The sequence below is a fragment of the Mya arenaria genome, chromosome 5, assembly GCF_026914265.1.
Source record: "Mya arenaria isolate MELC-2E11 chromosome 5, ASM2691426v1".
In the NCBI taxonomy this organism is placed as follows: domain Eukaryota; kingdom Metazoa; phylum Mollusca; class Bivalvia; order Myida; family Myidae; genus Mya; species Mya arenaria.
In genome coordinates, this window is record NC_069126.1 from 53750092 (window position 1) to 53771382 (window position 21291).

Here is a 21291-nt window from a genome sequence, read left to right on the forward strand (position 1 = left end):
CCCAGCCAGTAGAGCATAGGCCCTTTTGGGCCTCTTGTTAGGCATATATATTTTAAGGGTAGGGGACCATAAATATAATATTTGTAAGAGTCTTTTTTCCTTTTAAAGGAGAAGCCAATATTCAGCATTTGTCCCTTTCTCTGAGAAAAATCCCCCTTTAAATTAATTTACCGCATTGTCATTTACCCCTTATGTTTTATTTCTAGATAACCCAACTGCCAGTTTAAGATATGAGGATGGTACGTGCAAGTTCGATGGAGGGACAACAGAAAACCTTGTCTTGAAAGAAGAGGTAAACACTAGTAGATGATTACTTTGCTGTTGGGGCCATTGTTGAGATAGATGTAAATACAAGGAGAAAATATTAACCCTTAAGCCGCTATATACATGATATATATAGCTGGATACCCTAGTTACAAGAATGTCTGTAAATCCTTTATTATATGTGTTAGACACAATAAAGTTATATGCAGATACATCCTCAATGTTTGAACTAACTTTTCAATGACAGTTCTCATTTGGCGACTTGATAAAAAATTTGCACCTGTACAGGTAAGATTATTGTAATCAAGGTAAGAAAATAATAACAAATACACTATTCACATTTATTTTTCACCAAAATGGTTAAAAATACAGTAAATAAGCAATTTATAACAGTACAGAACAATATTTTGGTAAAAATTCATTACTTACTGTATGAAATTACAGGTAAACTAATTATAGGTGAGCTTAGAATCTTGCCGAAATTTCAGGCATAACAAAAATCACTGCATTCAGTTTTTTAGGAGTTCTAATAGATTCAAATGCTCTTTTACAAGTATAAAACAAACTAATTACATAAATAAATAAATATTTAATTAAATAGATAAATAAATAAATAATGTAAACAATGTTACACAAATGGCATATTATACCTTCAAAATTTTCAATATATACAAAAACAGTTATACACAGTTCTTCTGTTCAGATTTCCATTCACAGTCACACCTTGTACACATCTTTTTTCATTTGTTATTGACAAAGTCACTGAATCAGAACATTCTTATAGTCCTGAACGGAATGATACACTTGAAAGCATCGTGGATGGCACAATGCCACTTTACAGTCAGGGCACCAGAAAGATGTCTGTTGCCGCTTGAAACCAACCCGGTTCTCTACCTTGACATTACAAGCCACACAGTCTCTGAGGGGCCTGCCTCTCTTTGCCCCAGCTTTAGCAGGGATGAAGTCAGAGAAGTGTCTTCCAGTCAATCGTGAAGGCGTCTCACCAAGGACAGGGCGCCCGCGTCTGACCGATTGTCCTCTGGGACCACCGCCTTCTTCAATCAAGGATTCGAGGACTGACTGGCGGAAGCTCTCATGGTCCTTCTTTGGCTGGTTTGTGGTAAACTTCTCATACAGTCTGTATGAATTCACCAAACAAATGTTCATGATATGAAAAAAGAGTTTGTGCCACCACTTTTTTGTTTTGTGGGCAATGGAGTTGTACTGGTTGTACTGGTCAAGCAAATCTACCCCACCCATGTGCTTACAGTACTCAACAATACATGTAGGCTTCTTCACTTGCTCACGAGTCCCATACTTGGTCTTCCATAACACACTCATTTGTAGGGGATGAATATTTGTCAGCATAGTGACATCTCGCTTCTCATGGAATCTCAATGCTGTAGTGGCCCCATTCTTGCGGTAGACGCACTCATAGTCGGCAAGCTTACGCGTTTGCTGGACAGCTTCGGTACACTGAGTCTGTTTGCCCGTAATGTTCCACAAGAGTAGGTGCCATGTTCCTCAAGTTCATCAAACAGTTCTGGAGATGTGTAGAAATTATCCATATACTCATGATGGCCATGACCTAAAGTTCCACACCTAGCCATCAGGCCAAGCACATATTGCGAAGTGATTGTAAGGCGATCTGGGTCTATACCTAATGCTTCACAATAGTTTGTGTTAGTCTCGTTCCGTTTCCCGGCGTATACATCAAAGCCAAGGCAGTAGCCACTGCTGGCTTCACAAAGCTGGAAGAGCTTGATTCCAAACTTGACAGGTTTGGCTGGGTAGTACACCTTGATTTTTAGTCGGCCCTTCCATGGACACGTCCCTTCATCAAAACTCAGGTTCTGCTCAGGGGAGTAGACGTCGGAAAACTTTGCCATAGCCTGAGCAATCAACGGCCGGCTTCGGGACAGAGGGTCATTATGGTCCACATCATTGGTAACATGGAAATTGCTGAGAATGGCCATGCATCTGAAAATATATAATGAAGAAACATTTGTACAAAATAAATTGAAGAAAAATATATGACTTGTTTATATACTGGCAGTAACTGTCTACACTACCAATAACCAATCTACTGTTTATTGTTGAGAGTAACTTTTTTGTAAGAATTGTTGACAAAACACAAGTATTTATCAATAATTATATGCATTTGTATGGGAAAAGATACAAAAAAATAATAGCAAATAAATAAAAAAAAAATATTTTTTTTTGTTTACTGACCAGTCTCTGGGCATGGTCTTGCTGAATAATGGTGTCTCAGTAGACGTGTCCGTACTCCAATATGTCCCAAGGTCTGGTTTGTAGACAGGGCCCATACTTATGACGACACCTAAAAAGACCTCATCTCATCAACTGTCACAGCAACCCACTTCCGCATTCTGCTGTGAGGCTTCAAGTTGTTGGCGGCCTCCATCATTACTAGCCGGTTATCAGCGTACTTGTTGGTTTCTAATGTCACTTTTAATATAAATTCATCGTCAATAAATAAATGAAAAAAGTCAATAGGCTCTGTAGAGTCCATGTCGACGAGCAATCTCGATTCCCCAGTGAAGGGGGCAATATCTGGAACGCCATCGTCGCGTGTCCATCCAAGTTCAAGGTCGGCCTCCAGATCTGCGTCATTTTGCGGTGCAAAGTCAATCAAAGGCAACTCGACAATCACGCCACGGTTTCTCTCATAGTCTACTCGTTCAAATCCTTCGAACTCGCCATCACTTTCATCCGAGAAATCCGGGTTTATATCGTACACTTCAGAATCAGACGAATCGGAATCCGCCATTTTATTTATTATAAAAAAATATTTAAAATTATTTATGCATAAAAAATGCCCCAGTTCCGGTACGCATAATTAAATTACTATTGTAAAATTTGCTTTGACAGTTTCACATATGCATATAGCAAGGCCGCAACAACAATTATTGAGGTCAATTTACACATTAACCTGCGTAAAATTATGTTATTTACGATGTAAACAAGGTCAGTAAGGAGGACGCTGTAAACAACATTTGACGCGAGCAGCGTTACGAGATCGATATCGGAAAACGACATATATCGCGATGAGCAGCTTAAGGGTTAAGGGGTAGGGTGTAACACGCATTGAAATGGTAATGTCAGTTGGCATGTTTCCATGATGCTACAGGTGACAGTCTTCAACAAGGGAGGTAATTACAATGTGGTGACCATTTAAAAGGAGTTCCATACATGCATTTTATCTTTGCCCACGGGCAAGATAAGAATTTCTAGCATGGTTAAATTATTGGATCTACGTACTTAATCTGAGGTGGGAGATAAACAATTCTCTTACCTCAGATGAACAAAATGAAGTAAAACTATATTTTTTGTTGGAACTCTTTTGTGCGTAGTAAATTATGTGCGTATATATGTGTGATAATTTCTGGTTGTCATGAATATGAGCGCAGTGATTCAGATTATGTTAATGGTCAAATCGCTCTTTAAATAGTTCTGAGGAGAGTGCAATTTTGATTTTAGTGTTGCCACAAAACAAGGTTTCCTTACTGCTACAGACTCTGGTCTTCAGTAAAGGAGGTAATTTTGTTATGACAATAAATAAAAGAAGTTTCTTACGGGTACTTGTTTTATCTTTGCCCTTAGGCAAGATTATAATGTGTTTCCATCGTAGCGAAACAAAGCAGATGGTCGTATTAATCCAATGGGTTTATGTGTTTCCAGTATGGATAGAAAAATTGTGTGCCCGAGGGTCGGATTTTGCGATCCGGACTGGAGAAACATGATTTGACATTTCACCAAATTCATCTCCCCCTTAACCCTTTAGCGCATGTATACGAGATAGGCCGACATAGCTCATTAGCAGATGTATACCCATCTGGCCGACCGTATCCATTACTGGATGTATACGCATTGCCCGCATATTTCAATAGGGTCATTTCAGTATTTCAATTTTGCATCTTTCTTTTTGTAAACAATATCCCGGATGTTTGTAAAATTAAAGTTTAACCTTTTGTGTATTGATTTTCCCTTGAAAATATCGTCTGCTAAAATAAGAAGGTATTTATACTCCCAATCGCAGGTGTGATATCCCATTGTGACGTAATAAGACCACGAGCTGAGTACTGTATGCAAAATCCCCCAAATTCATTGATGCATAAATCATTAAATATATTATGTCAGTTAAGTTTACCATTAAAATCAATTGTGATTATATTTATTTTTAAAGGTAATATTTTGTTTACAAACAATAGAAACAATTAGTAGCTGAGAAAATGATGAGTACATTTTCTGTGTAGCTGATAGATGTCCAGCATGGTTCCGGCAATAAAATAGGTCAGGTAAACACATTTGTGCAAGCGTTTTGAGTGATCTAGATCTTTTTATTTATACTGGAAAAACATTTATTGGCTTTCTTTTTGTAAACAATTTTATGAGGGGGTAATAAAGTTAAACAGACACCCTGGACTGGATCTCTCAGCTGGATGACACCGGATATTCCTGCCATATTTCAGCTTTTTATCCAGATGGGTCTTTTTTATGATAGGGGTAATAAAATTAAGATGGATCCCAGCATTTTATTACCCGTTGATTTAATGCAATTATGACATTTCAAAGAAATTTTCCAATCCATCTTGGAAATGCATTCACAAATGAAATAAAATAATTTATTATTTCGTCATTGACATCATTAATCAGATAATTTAATTATCTATAAAAAATGTATTCACATAAAAAAGATTTGGCCACAATTATTTGGAGTAATATTGATTTTAAGGTCATACTGCTGCATTCATTTGCTCATTTTCAAATCTCCTAAAAAGTACCTATACAGATAAGGACTGCTTATCAGTAAGTTGGCTATTGACTGGGGGGTGTAATCTGGCCACTTGTCTATGTGCTAAAGGGTTAAAAAAACTTTGGTTTTCATACCCAATTTAATACATTTTCCATCATTACCAGACTTAAACAAAATGTTCATATTTTCTTTCAAAATTTAGAAGAGTTTATTGAATACCAAAATTAAAATTTGTCTTTTTGGGGGAAGTATGATTGTACTTGTCTTGGGTCTCCTTTTGTGCAATGTCACATTTTTCTCGTAAAAAAGCATCTAAAATGAACAAAAAACGAAGAAAGTTAAACATTTGAATCAATCATAATGACTCAAAAAAACTATATGCAGGGGACTAATCTTAGTTTGGTACGATCAGGATTTGGTACAAATGTTACATTCAGCCAAGCTGTCATTGTATTTAATTGTCTTAAGTTTGAATCTGGGTCATGTGTGTGGTCAAAAACTAGGTCATTAGGTTAAATCATAGGAAAAGCTTGTTAGCACTCTAGTGGTCACATTTATCACTGTATGTTTATGAAACTTAGTCGGAATGTTTATATTGATTAGCTCTAGACCAAGTTCGAATCTGGGTCATGTGCGGTCAAAAACTAGGTCACCAGGTCAAATAATATGAAAAGCATGTTAACACTCTAGAGGCCACATTTATGACCATATGTTCATGGAACTTGATCAGAATGTTATTCTTGATGATCTTTAGTAGAGTTTGAAACTGGGTAATCAGAGGTCAAAAACCAGGCCACTAGGTCAAATCATAGAAAAACATTATAAACACTAGAGGTTACATTCGCTCTTTGATCACCATGAAACTATGACAGAATGTTTGTGTTTATGAAGTCTGTCAAATTTGAAACTGGGTAACCAGAGTTCAAAAACTAGGTCATGAAGTCAAATCATAGAAAACATTGTTAAAACACTGTTGAGGCCATATTTTCTACTTTATCTATATGAAACCTGGTCAGAATGTACTTATTACAGCAAGGTAAGGTTTGCACTTTCCATCTCCTTGAAAAACATTTATTCCCTTCCCCTGTCATCATCTCCTTGAAAAACATTTATTCCCTTCCCCTGTCACAATTGCCCTCGCCCTGAATACACTTATTTCACACTTGAATTGGATCAGGTGAGCGATACATCAGTTTAACGTAAAGAACTGACCATCCACCACCACTCCCCCAACCGTTGCGTAACAAGTAACAAATGGCCCTCGTTGAAAGTTGTTCAAAGAGTTATATTCACTACCAAACTTAGTCAATAATATAGTTACACCTTATTTGTTGAATTTATTAATTGTATATGTTTTTATACAACGCTAACCGATTGGCAACATTAAACTTAGATCCAAAACACTGACCTCTATTATCGCGTATTTTGTAGGTCTGTATATTATTACATTTTTCTCCGATAGTGACATTCAGAAGTAAACTTGGATGGTTTTAAGTGGGGAGGGGGAGGGTTGTACCCCCTCTACTGCCTGGATCCGTTTGTGCTTGTTACAATACAGATTTCTGTTGATTATCATTTTTTGGTTTGTAAGTTATATTTTGTGCATGTCACACGCTGGATTTACTTTGTTTTTGCTTAGTCTAGAGCCTTATAACTGCAGATCTATGCTGATACTGATAAAAATGGTAACTAATAAAGTAGTAGAACTGATTGTTGTTGTGTTATTACTGGTAGATGAATATATACAAAAACAAAGCACTAATCAGCATAGTCCCATGGCTTGAAAGATTATTGATGTGTATCATCAAAATATTATAATTCGGCAAATGAGATTGCTTAGTAATTTAGAAAGCCTCTCATTAAAATAGCCGCCAGATTTAAGTCATCAGTTGATTTATAAAGCTGGTAATTCAGCGCCCGTCTTGTGTGGAATTAGATATTTTGTACAACAACAATAACAAATATACCTTACACAAAACTGATCAGACACTCTTAAGATTTCTCATCTTTTCATTTAATTAACATATAACTAATAGTTTGATTAACATCATGCTAAACGTTTTAATACAATATGTATTGAAAAAGAAACCGGTATAGGGGTTAGATTATTAATTTTGATACGTGAAAGTTTTCACAATACGCACTTCAGGTTGAAACTTCATAGCGGTAAATGAAGAATTGATGAAAATATCGATTATTGTAGCTGGAACGCAAAAATATTACAGACGTCTCAAAATTGACGTCAGTGGTATACTTTGAAGACTCGTAGTTTCAAAACTGTTCTGAATATTGAAAAAGTAAAAACAGTCCCTTCTATTCATACCCAATTTTCAGACATTAACTCGAAAATTCCCTCAAGGTCGCGTTCCACCTTAAGCCTTCTTCACTTTGGCATTAAAATTATTAAAGATTTTAATTATTATAGATTAAATTTTGATAAAAAACAGTAGAAAGAATATGTGGCTGAGAATAAAATGAATAAATTGGCAGTGAAGCTGCATACATGTCCAGAATAGTTTCGGTTGTAAAATATGTCAGTAAACAAACTGGTACATGTAGTCTGTTTTTAGGCAAATTTGCAAGCATCTGGATGACCAGCGGAGGATTCATTCTGGAAATATCAGTTGTTGGCTACTCTATCTGGAAGGGATGCTTTCTTATGAGGGGGTCATAAAGTAAAACAACCCCTGCGAGGAATTCTAGAATTATTCTAGAACAGATTCTAGAAGATAGTTCTAGAATAGTAACTGAACTCTAAATGGCAGTTCTAGAACTAAATGTTCAAGAACTTTCTCTAGAACTTCTTGAACCAAATTCTAGAACTTATGAAAATTTGTTCTAGAACCCAGTTCTAGAATATAGAACCCAGTTCTAGAATAGTAATTGAACTCTTAATAGATGAGTTCAAGAACTTGTTCTAGAAGTTCTGGAGAAAGTTCTTGAATATCTAAGAGGCCATTTGTTGTTCAAGAACTAGTTCTTGAACATTTGTCCTCAAGCACTCCAAGTTCTAGAACTGTTCTGGAACTGTTCTATTAGTTCTTGAAGAACTCCCAAGTTCTAGAACAGTTCCAGAACAACAAATTGCCTGAAATACCCTAGTAAAAATGTCAATGGAATACCAGCTGTATGCTGGTGGTATACCAATGGTATTTCAGTGGTATACCAGCTTTAAACTTTTAGTGGAATACCACTAGAATCTGTGACATTAATTAGAAACAATATCCATATTACATGTTACAACATATTTACTTCCAGGCTTAATCAACAGCATTACAGAACAAAATCTTAAAGAACAAAAACATTTGAAATTATAAAAACTAAGTAATGCAATTAAACACATATTAATTTATAAAACTAATTCATTAAATTTTAATAATGGTTTAAGAAGTTATAATGAAACAAGACTAATCATTAGAAAATATGACAGTTCTATGGTTTTGTCAGGGAGTCGTCCATTTATAACACTTCCACTTTTTATAACACATAACACTGTTGTGAGTATATACACATTGCAAAATGATTACATCATTGTAGATGATGATGGTTCTTCTTTAGGGTTGATGTGTAAGTTTGTAATTTATTTAATCACAGCAACTTGCAAGAAAAAATTTAGCATCTAGTTAGTGTAAACAAGTCCTTCACTATACAGGAACGGTTTTTACTTCTGCATTAGTTAAGATAGAGTAACTCTTATTTTTGAACAGTTTCCGAAATTGCATCTGTATCAATATTGATGCCAACAGCAACTAACACGGAGTTGGTAGATGATTTGATTCTATACTGTGCACAGTGCAGTAATATGTATCGCCCATGTACTCCTTTTCTTTCTCAAATGGCAGTTGTCTTCCTCTATTTTAAGTCCGTTTTCCCTGAAAAATATATGACATTGAATTTAGATTTTAATAATAAGAAGCAAGTTTAAAATAAAGTCTTCTTTCTTTAAATAAGGCCAATTGTAAATTATTTGAACTCAAGATTATAGAATTGATGAGATTTTAAGTTGTTCACATTGAAGTTTTACTTTGCAGTTGAAACAAAATTCACTAGTATTAATTGTAGGTACAGGGCGATTTACATACCCGGTAAGCCTCAAAGTAAAAGTAAACTATTTGCAATCTACTGTCAAGTCATATGACAGTTAACAGGCATTGTTCTCGTAGTAGAATGGCTATGTTTGAGAGAAATGGGTCCTCCCAGAAAAAAACCATAAATGTACGACTTTGTATTTACAGCTACACTCACTTCTGTTAAATATATATTTGGTTCCATTAAAATCCACTATGACGCTTTCATGACAAGAAAAAATTTCATAAATTTTAAAATTATCTTAACTCAAATCCTTACCAATAACTCTGGTGTCATAAACAAGTGGACACCTGTAGAAATTGTACAGGACATGTTGGTGGGTTGGGGGTCTGTACGGTGGCCAAGTGATCAGGGGTCAGGCGTACCGGAAACAGGGAAAATTAGCATCCTCACTTGAACGGTCTGGTTGTGTATTACATGTCTCCATTGAGTCTAAAATGGACAAATATTTCAGTGAATATCATAAACAATTATGAGTAACACATGGTTTCTTTATCCAATCACCCAAGAACATTAAAGGAATGCAGTCACAAATCATGAAGTCTTAACTGTCACATATTTTCGCGACTTCTTTAAATTGTCTCTTTTCCGATCAAATGAAAGTATTACACAAGTAAAACCATTTCAAAGCGATGAAACGAAATCGCATTAAGTGCTTATGATTTTTTTTTGTAAAAAAAAAAATATTTAATTATAAGAATTTAAATTAATTAAAAGAAAATTCAAACTGACGATTGACATTGTCTTTCCAGAAATTACAGTCACTTTATATTGTCATTGAATAATTTTGTACATTAAGTAAGGAGTGAAAACCAATTTAGTTCAACAATAGTCTACAAGTGATAGGTAAAAACTCACCAGTTTGCCATCGTGGTCAAATAAACGACACAAAAATTGAAAGCTTCTTCCATTATCGTCTGCAGAAGTGTACTTCCGGTTCAATTCAAAATGGCGGCTTATTGTTGTTATTCAGTAGTTTGTACACATTTTGTCAGTGATTAAGACAACTAATGGACTTTGAATTGCTCTAGAGGATAGAAATCACATAGATTAATGACCTTGCCAGCTATCAGCCAATGTGTTACATTTTCACGCTGTCTAATAGTGGAGATTAAAAACTACTGTTTGGTACATTGACGTCATGGCAAACCAAAGACTCCAGACATTTGCTTAAACAAAACGTAAGCCCATTGTGAAGTTTAAAAGTCATATAAACGACTATAAATGCCTATCAGTTATATATGTACAGCATGGTCATTAAAACAGAAGTTGTATAAAAAACTATTTCTTAACCGATTCAAAAAATATTTTAGAACCAGTTGTTTGCGTTCATGAAAAAATCTTCTGTAAACGAAGTTGATAAACAAGAAAGGTAAAAACATCCCCTCAATCCCTGGTGTACTGGGGTGGGGGAGGGGGGGGCGTGGTTACAATTGTCTGACTGGTACATTAACAACCAGAAAAGCTATGTTTAAATGTAATCTTGGAACCTTAAAATGCATATTTCCCACAAGCTTCAAATGGGTCAGCCTTCCTTTGCCTACTAACAGAGTACAAAAGGGCCTGTCCCCCATCGACCCACAGAATAGCATGTATGAATAATGTAACCAGAATCCAAACTAACCCTTACATCTTATCTTACATTTAGCACAACCTGATTTAATTTCATTTATTATTTTAATATTAATCCAGTCCACTGGGTGACTGGCTCTGCTTCGGTTTCAGGACTCCTTCTAGCTTAGACATTCTCTCTTCTAGATTGCGGTATTAATGTGCCTCAGAGATCTATAGTCATCTTCTAACCTGTTCAGTCTCTCGCTTAAAAAAGGAAATACAAAATCACTTAACTGTTAACGTTACAAAATAAATAATTTGTTTTTTTCTTTGAGTTCTTGAAGAAGATTGAATAACTTTTTAGTTCTAGAACTGATGTTCTAGAACATGAAAGGTTCTTGAACAAGATTGAAGAACTTTGAGTTCTTGAACCAGAGTTCTAGAACCATTTGTGTACTAGAACGCCAGTTCAAGAACTAAAAACAGTAGTTCTAGAACAGTTCTTAAGGTTCTAGAACAGTTCTTGAACCATTAAGGACTCAATCAATTTGCTGGATGACACTTGATATTCCTGTAACATTTCTGTGTATTAATTATACATTGGGACATTAATTGTCAGGTTTTTAATCTGTTTTTTTTTATACAAGGAGGGTTTATTCAACTATAGTTTTAATATAGCAGTCTTGAATCAAGTTGTTATTACTAATATTGCCATATTTCAGGTAAATGGAACTGTCAAATATTGTTGTGTGTCTGGGGCTGCCGCTGCCTGTATAAACGGTTCCACTGGGACATCATACTGCATTGAAGGTACAAGAAACAATAAAATAAAACACATTTTCATTAACCTTATTTTAGATTTAAGGTTGGTCTGTTGGCATACTTGGAACACATTACAACCTTGATGGGTGGTAGTACAGGTCTGACAAATTGTTGATATGGCCATTTTATCTAACTAATGCAAGTTATGTGCCCTAGAATAATAATTTTACACTATTGGCTATAAATATATGAGTTTGTGAAGCAAACCTTCTCCAACAGTTTAAGACGAATCAAACTAATATTTTGTGCACATTCCAAATATGATTGGTTTGTAAGTGCTTGGCAAACTTCTCTTCCTTTAAGGGCTATGTGAAAATGATGTATACACTTTTGGCTTTATTTGTGTTTGTGGAGTGAATTTCTCCCCCAGTTTAGGAGTAATTTCTCTGATTCTTGGTACACATTATCACCATGATGTGTACTTATGACTGGGCTTTTATTTTGTGACTTAATGCTCTTATGTCTTATGAGTTAATATGTTCCCTTGAATAGATGTTGACACTAAATGGCTGTATTTTGATGGAGAGAACTTCTCACACAGCTTAGGAGGTATCATTCTACACATTTCTATCATAGAAAATATTCTCACTGTTGTGCATAGTTACATGTATAATGCCTGACATATTTTAGTGTGACCTAAGGCCATTTTGTCATAGAGTTTTAAAGATATCACTCTGATACTTGGTAAATATAACCATCATGATAGGTTGTAATTCCTAGCATAATTTAGTGACCCATGACTGATTTAGTTTTCATTGAGCACGGCCAACTCTTTTGTTTTCAGTCCTACAGTAAGTATAACAATAATGCGTTGTCTAGGTTAAGAATGTCAAGTCATATGTTGAGCATCGAAACAGGTAGATGGCATAATCCAATCGCAAAACACCTTGTTATGAAAGAAAATGCCTAATTTGTACCGTATATGACTTGGTATAAGACAAAAGAGGGTATAAGACGCAGGCAAAAATATCCGTGAACAATCTGAGAAAAAAAAATTTAATCTATGTTTTGGGTTAAAGGACGCATAGAAAAAATGTCAAAATGGTCTGCCAATTTCGGCCACCATGTTTGTTGACAGCGAGGAAAAAACTTTTTTGAGAAAATGGCAAAGGTTATCTTTAAAATCATACAATGTTAATGCAAAATATGTTTCATTTTTATTAGCTCACCTGAGCACAAAGTGCTCAAGATGAGCTATAGTTATCGGTCTATGTCCGGCGTGTGTTGTCCGGCGTTCATCGTCTGTCTTCCATCGTTCGGCGTGAACAATTGATATAATCATCTTCTTCTCCTTAACCGCTTGGACAATTTTGATGAAACTTCACAGAAATGATCCTTGGTTGGTGCTTTTTCAAAATTGTTCAAAGAAATGAATTCCATGCAGAACTCTGGTTGCCATGACAGCCTAAAGGAAAATGTCAACAATTGGTTATAATCATCATCTTCTCCTAAACCCCTTGGGCAATTTTAATGAAACTTCATAGGAATGATCCTTGGTTGGTGTTTTTTCAAAATTGTTCAAAGAAATTAATTCCATGCAGAACTCTGGTTGCCATGGCAACCTAAAGGAAAATTACAAAACTCTTGGCAAATACAGTGAAGTCTAGTGCTTAAATATTTGGTGTGTAACATTGTCAATTGGTTATCTACCATGTTTATTCAAATTATGTACCTGGAGAAAAAATGGCCTAAGCTTGTGGGCTACAAGTTCATTATAAATAGATTTTGTTAAAATCTGATAGTTCTGTAAAGTTTACTCTTGAAGCAAGGGCAGCAAGTCTTGCTATATGGTCTCCCTTTTTGTTGGAGATTCCACTACTTTCTATTTTTAGTAACAAGGGAATAGACTTCTGAGGTAATAATTGTCCTTTTTTTTAGGTTCGTAGATTCAAATAATTAGTATACACTTTATTCTTTAGAAGAAATTTCATTTTTACTTAATAATAAATTTAATAATCAGACTTTTCCATTGAACTTTATGTAGATTATTGTTCATGCAGATGCTACATTCTTATCTTCTGTTTAGATAGTGTTATTCACTTAAAACTTATATTAAGAAAAAAGTTTATTATTAGTCCGCCCGGTTAGCTCAGTCGGTAGAGCGTTGGACTGTTAATCGGACAACTCGGGTTCGATTCCCGGGCGGACCAGGTCACTTCTGTTGTGATTGGTTATGAAATCCTTTCTACGACCATTCGCACTGTACCCCTGGCATGTATAGAAGTTGTCAGTTCCTTGCAGAAGTGAAGGCACCTAGTACTGGTTCAGCGCCCAGGATAGGTGTGCAGTGGTTGAACTGTCACTCTGGGACCCTTCAATGTGCTCACGCCGGGACCAGGAGTATAAACTACTAACACCACCACCAAGTTTATATATAGCTAATATTATCACATTTAGCCATCTAGGACAACATCACATTCACATTCCTTCTAATGTTAATAATAAACTCAAGTCAATCACCAAGTCCTGTCAGTCTGCAGGCAACTAAAGTCCTGTCAGTAGGCAGGCAACTAAACAAAGTCCTGTCAGTGTGCAGTCAATCACCAAGTCCTGTCAGTCTGCAGGCAACTAAACAAAGTCCTGTCAGTAGGCAGGCAACTAAACAAAGTCCTGTCAGTGTGCAGTCAATCACCAAGTCCTGTCAGTGTGCAGGAAACTGTGACAAGTCCTGTCAGTGATTATCCAGGCAACATGTTTGACCAGTATGTTTTTCAATATTCTTTGAGAACAAATAACAAGCTATATTGATAACAAATGTTATATTTTGAAAGTGCCCAACTTTGCTGTTTTATATGCATGTTTAATTATTGTTATATTCAAAATAATATTGAATCATTTTAATTATTTCAATCGTACAACTATTTTTTTAAATTATAAACATCTTACGATATACCGTATCCCGATCTTCAATTGCCATTTTAACCCAATATATACTCGATCGATATGGCGTGAGTAACATCCCTTTCTACATAAATCTAAACAAACTTTCATCCTGAAATCGACCTCAGAAATAAGTTCAAAAGCTTGTTACTGGTTACCCAGTCTTTTACGGTTACACTCTTGAAGACAAATATATCACTTTTTACTTGAATGTCAATTGTTTGCTGAACTACGAGAAATGTATATCAAACCATATTACTTTAAAAGACGTTATATGTTTAACCCTTTAGCGCATGTACACGAGATAGGCCGACATAGCTCATTAGCAGATGTATACGCATCTGGAGGACGGTATCCATTACTGATGTAAACACATCGCCCGCATATTTCAATAGGGTCATTTCAATATTTCAATTTTGCACCTTTCTTTTTTTAAACAATATCCCGGATGTTTATAAAAGTAAAGTTTAACCTTTTGTTTATTGATTTTCCCGTGAAAATATGTCTGCTAAAATTAGAAGGTATTTATACTCCCAATCGCAGGTTTGATATCCCATTGTGACTTAATAAGACCACCAGCGGAGTACTTTATGGAAAATTCCCCAAATTCATTGATGTGTAAATCATTAAATATATAACGTCAGTTCAATTTACCATTAAAATCAATAAAGATTATAATTATTTAAAGATAATATTTTGTTTGCAAACAATAGAAACAATAAGTAGCTGAGAAAATAATGAGTAAATTTTCTGTGGAGCTGATTAATGTCCAGCATGGTTCCAGCCGTAAATTAGGTCAGGTAAACACATTTGTGCAAGAGTTTGGATGGTATAGATCTTTTTATTCATACCGGAAAAACGTTTATTTTTAGCTCGACTATTCGAAGAATAAGGAGAGCTATACTACTCATCCAAGCGTCGACGTCGGCGTCAGCGTCACCCCTTGGTTAAGGTTTTGCGTGCAAGCACACACAGGTTAATATCTCAGCAACTACTTGAGGTATTGCATTGAGACTTTATACAATGGTACTCAACCATCCAACCTACTTAACCCTTTAGCGCATGTATACGAGATAGGCCGACATAGCTCATTAGCAGATGTAAACGCATCTGGCCGACCCTATACACTACTGGATGTATGCGCATCTCCCGCATATTTCAATACGGTCATCTCAATACTTCCATTTTGCATTTTTTTTTTGTAAACAATATCCCGGATGTTTAAAAATCTGAAGCTTAACCTTTTGTGTATTGATTTTCCCTCGAAAATGTCGTCTGCTAAAACTTGAAGGTCAATATTTATACTGCCAATCACAGGTGTGAGATCCCACTGTGACGTAATAAAACCTCGAGGAATAGCAGTACTGTACAGTATGGAAATTCCCCCAAAACATTGATGCGTAAATCATTGAATATATTATGTCAGTTTAATTTACCATTAAAATCAATAAAGATTATAATTATTTGTAGATAATATTTTGTGTTACAAACAATAGAAACAATTAGTAGCTGAGAAAATGATGAGTAAATTTTCTACTGAGCTAATCGATGGCCAGCATGGTTCCGGTCGTAAAATAGGTCAAGTAAACAAATTAGTGCAAGCGTTTGGTGATTTAGCTCATTTTATTCATTACTTAGAAAACATTTATCAGCATTCTTTTTGTACAGAATTTTATGAAGGGGTAATAAAGTTAAACAGACACTCTGGACTGGATCTCTCAGCTGGACGACACCGGATATTCCTGCCACATTTTTGTGTATTATAAACAAGAACATCAATTGTCGGCTTTTTAATCCAGATGGGTCTTTTTTATGATAGGGGTAATAAAATTTAGATCAATCCCAGCATTTTCCTACCCTTTGATTCAACCCTTTACTTCATGTAAAACCAAGCCATAACAGGCTGCCTGAGTGTATGGCTTATCAGTTCATATCAGTTCCCCTTCTTCATAGAAGATTATTGGTTATTACTGGAATTTTGACCCTCATGTATTACAAACTTATTTTCTTAGTATTTCTTTTAGTTTAATCAAAAAGTCATCAATGTAAAGCTTTTAGAGAATTAAATTTCAAATCTAGTCATATAAATTTTATTTTGTTATCTGAATTATTTCCACATGATATTCATTAACAAACAGAAAAACATGTCAAATTTGATGAAAATTAAATTTTATTACACTATAATCAAGTTATCAAACTTTACACAAAGTATTATATAAACGACATATTATTATAATTCATTTAATGCAACCTGAATTGAAACAGAGATTGAACGAATTAAAAACAAAGAAACACGGTATATAGGATATAAAACAGAGGAAATAAAAATAAAAGTTGAACCACAGTCACAGTATGTATTTCATTCGTTAATTAAACAAACTACAACGAACAAATAAAGTTATTATCCAACTACTTAATGAGGCCTACATGTTGTTGTTTACTAAATAATATCGTTTTCTGAATGTCCAGGTATAGTCATTATTGGGTTTGATTATAAAAATCCTCATTTGGCATATTGTTGTGCGCATGACGCTGATGTCCGAATTCGCCATCTCGACGTTGTACTCAACATCACTTTAATCGAAGCCAAAATGTTCAGATTCATCAGACAATCATTGAAATATAGATGGCATTATTCAGGAGTGTTGTTTTAAACGGAAGTGAACAAGGGCAGAAATTAGTTCAAAATTGCATTCTTGTTTATTCGAAAACACGTGTTTCAACAACTGATCAATGTTAAATTGGGTCATGTCAAAGTTTTACGATCGGGATAGTCTTTCTTAACAATAGGGACCGTCATTATTTTATAACATATTTGTACTTACTTTCAAATTTTAGAAGCAGATGCACTTTTTTATGACCGGATTAGCGAAACAGAAGTGACACATAATGTATAATGATTTATGGCCTTTGTTTATACAAGCCAGACAATGTTTTGTTTATCCAACATGGCCGACATTTTGACACGATTCTGTACCATGACCTGTGACGTCAGACGCATGATCAAGAAAATATAGTTGTATTATTGGTAGTTAATTATAACTTGCAGTATTGTGTAAATTTCCACGAGGAAAATGAGACAGGAATGCCCAAAAATCCTGCGCAGTCAACGTTTTACGCATATTTGATACCAATGACCTTATTTCGTGAATTTCCGAAATTCTTTAAATAGTAACATAGTGGTTTTTTTAGTGCATTGATTGATGTTTATACTTCATGAATATGAATTAATAGCGAATAAACAAGCATCAGGTATGAAAATAAATGCCCCTACATTACGAATACGTAGGATTACATATCTATGAAGCTATCGATAAAACTTGATCTGCGTATCTATGAAGCTATGGATAGTTAAGTAAAATTGTGTATCTATGAAGTAAAGGGTTAATGCAATTATGACGTTTCAAAGAAAGGTTACAATTCGATCTTGGAAATGCATTCACAGATGAAATAAAATAATTTAATATTTCATCATTGACACCATTTGATTTTAAGGTCACACTGCTGTATTAATTTGCTCATTTTCAAATCTCCTAAAATGGATTGCTTATCAGTAAGTTGCTATTGACTAGAAGGTGTAATCTGGCCACTTGCATAAGGCAAAAAGGTAAACAACAGAAGAACAGGAAAATGAAGTTCTTTATACTTTTACACATTATTTAAACAATAAATTGTTAATACCTTTCCAGAGGTATTGAATACAGGTCTGAAACTTACTTGTTTTGTGTTGATCAAACACAAAAATCCGACATGAAAAAATGATTCAAAATGCATCCCTTAAACATCTGTATTATGAAGTTTAAGACATAGACATAGGTCATAGACATAGAATTCTAGCATTTGTTATCATGATGACATATTCTTGCATTTGTTATCATTAAGACATAGAATTATGGCTTTTTTATCAGGAATACATAGAATTCTAGCATTTGTTATCATAATGACATAGAATTCAAGCATTTGTTATCATGATGACATAGAAATCTAGCATTTGTTATCATGAAGACATAGAATTCTGGCATTTGTTATCAGGAAGACATAGAATTTGGGCATTTGTTATCAGGAAGACATAGAATTCTGGCATTTGTTATCAGGAAGACATAGAATTCTAGCATTTGTTATCAGGAAGACATAGAATTCAAGCATTTGTAATCACAAAGACATAGAATTCTGGCATTTGTTATCAGGAAGACATAGAATTCGGGCATTTGTTATCACCAAGATATATAATTCTGGCATTTGTTATCAGGAAAACATAGAATTTGGGCATTTGTTATCAGGAAGACATAGTCTTCTGGCATTTGTTACCAGGCATACATAGAATTCTGGCATTTGTTATCAGGAAGACATAGACTTCTGGCATTTGTTATCAGGAAGACATAGACTTCTGGCATTTGTTATCAGGAAGACATAGAATTCTAGCATTTGTTACCAGGCTTACATAGAATTCTGGCATTTGTTATCACCAAGACATATAATTCTGGCATTTGTTATCAGGAAAACATAGAATTTGGGCATTTGTTATCAGGAAGACATAGACTTCTGGCATTTGTTACCATGCATACATAGAATTCTGGCATTTGTTATCAGGAAAACATAGAATTTGGGCATTTGTTATCAGGAAGACATAGTCTTCTGACATTTGTTATCAGGAAGACATAGACTTCTGGCATTTGTTATCAGGAAGACATAGAATTCTAGCATTTGTTACCAGGCATACATAGAATTCTGGCATTTGTTATCAGGAAAACATAGAATTTGGGCATTTGTTATCAGAAAGACATAGACTTCTGACATTTGTTATCAGGAAGACATAGACTTCTGGCATTTGTTATCAGGAAGACATAGAATTCTAGCATTTGTTACCAGGCATACATAGAATTCTGGCATTTGTTATCACCAAGACATATAATTCTGGCATTTGTTATCAGGAAAACATAGAATTTGGGCATTTGTTATCAGGAAGACATAGAATTCTGGCATTTGTTACCAGGCATACATAGAATTTGGGCATTTGTTATCAGGAAGACATAGAATTTGGGCATTTGTTATCAGGAAGACATAGAATTCTGGCTTTTGTTACCAGGCATACATAGAGTTCTGGCATTTGTTATCACCAAGACATAGAATTCTGGCATTTGTTATCAGGCATACATATAATTCTGGCATTTGTTATCAGGAAAACATAGAATTTGGGCATTTGTTATCAGGAAGACATAGAATTCTGGCATTTGTTACCAGGCATACATAGAATTCTGGCATTTGTTATCAGGAAGACATAGAATTCTGGCATTTGTTATCACAAAGACATAGAATTCTGGCATTTGTTATCAGGCATACATATAATTCTGGCATTTGTTATCAGGAAAACATAGAATTTGGGCATTTGTTATCAGGAAGATATCGAGGGGTGAATGCGAAAAGGTTCTAACTGACATTAAATAAAGAAGCAGATAAAACCTTTTCGCTTTCACCCCTCGATATAGTCTTCTGGCATTTGTTACCAGGCATACATATAATTCTGGCATTTGTTATCAGGAAGACATAGACTTCTGGCATTTGTTATCACCAAGACATATAATTCTTGCATTTGTTATCAGAAAGACATGGATTATCAATGTTCAGTTGTTGATATTGTTATATGTTTATTTTTCTTGATAATATATCCTTAGGTTTTTGTATATTGATTTGAGAACTTATAGATAATAATACAACAACTTTTACAAGTATGTCATCCTCAACTCTGTTTATGATTAGAAATTAATATTTTTGGGTTGTTGCCAAATAATATCATGGTCATATAAAAAATGGTCGGTGTTGTTGTTGCGGAATAATAGCATGTTTATATGGAATAATGGTTGATTTTGTTGTTACAGAATAATGTCATGGTTGATATCAAATGAAATAGTGGTGTTGTTGGGGAAAGTATTCTGCTGAATAATATCATGGTTAATTACTAGTATATTAAATAATGGTTGATGTTGTTGTTTTGTATTAACATTAAAAATGCTCTTGTCAGGACTCAAATGGTATATAATACCCCCCCCCCCCCCATTCCCCTCAGTGATGATTGTTGATATATTTTTATTTAATATAAAAAGGAAACATTATATGGTTTATGGACCTTATGTGGAATATGCCATTCATCTTTGTTCCAATCTGATGCTGGCTTAATCCCAACTGAGCTTCTTCCATAAACATGAGGCTAACCTGATGCATTCGGTTCAATCATGGACTATTATGTTTCTCCAGCACTGATTTATTGTTGTTATACATTTGTTTATTTTGAGATAACATTAAAATGCTGGCTTTTAAACATACAACAGTTACATGACAAGTTAGTGCTTACAAATGTTGATGTATTTCAGATTCTAGTATATTAAATTTAGTTTGCTATATATAAAATTCAACTATTTAGCTATATAGTAACTGGGATAGGTAATGATTACTATTTGAGATGATTTGTTTTATGGCTGGTGAAAATAATCATAATTATTTTCATTTTATTATCATACAGGAACATCCGAAGGTAACTATTTTTACATATTACATGACATGTATAAAAAAGACAGTTCTTGCTCATATGCAGTGTTTAGCACTACTCAAGCTCTCACTCTTGCTGTAAAATCTCACTTGCATCCTTAGCTCTATGATGTTTAAACACATATTATGTAATAGTAAGATGACAATTTGATTAAAATCTTAATGATTACATGATTACGGTCTGAGTGGGCATAGGGAACGAGTCTTTCTTAATCATTTAGATTTTAATTCAGGTTATCTGACTTTTTAAGAATACAACCTCATTGGCTGATACATTGTCAATGAAAAATCTGATGCAGAGATCATGTATCGGATGAGTGGCAGTGCAGCGGCCTTTAAACACCCATGAAATATAAAAAAAA

At 34.6% G+C, this 21291-nt stretch overlaps 2 protein-coding genes across 8 annotated transcripts in view; one reads left to right on the plus strand and one right to left on the minus strand.

Moving 5' to 3' along the window:
* The window catches only part of LOC128235137 (uncharacterized), an 84291-nt gene that overhangs the window by 36254 nt on the left and 26746 nt on the right, over nt 1-21291 (plus strand). For 5 of the 6 annotated variants that reach the window (XM_052949874.1, XM_052949878.1, XM_052949877.1 and 2 more), the window contains exons 3-5: nt 207-292; nt 11407-11494; nt 20904-20915. In XM_052949874.1, the coding sequence (XP_052805834.1) occupies nt 207-292; nt 11407-11494; nt 20904-20915 (186 nt within the window). The remainder of the gene's footprint in view (nt 1-206; nt 293-11406; nt 11495-20903; nt 20916-21291) is intronic. The other variant, XM_052949875.1, reaches the window with a different exon arrangement.
* Nucleotides 624-2921, minus strand: LOC128235138 (piggyBac transposable element-derived protein 4-like). Of its 2 annotated transcripts, none has more exons than XM_052949880.1 (2): nt 2497-2921; nt 624-2244 (listed from the first exon to the last, which is right to left on the minus strand). In XM_052949880.1, exon 2 carries the CDS (start codon nt 1630-1632, stop codon nt 1024-1026), a length of 609 nt encoding a protein of 202 aa, XP_052805840.1. In that variant the 5' UTR covers nt 1633-2244; nt 2497-2921; the 3' UTR covers nt 624-1023. Both variants share the same exon structure in this region, with proteins under 2 accessions (XP_052805840.1, XP_052805841.1).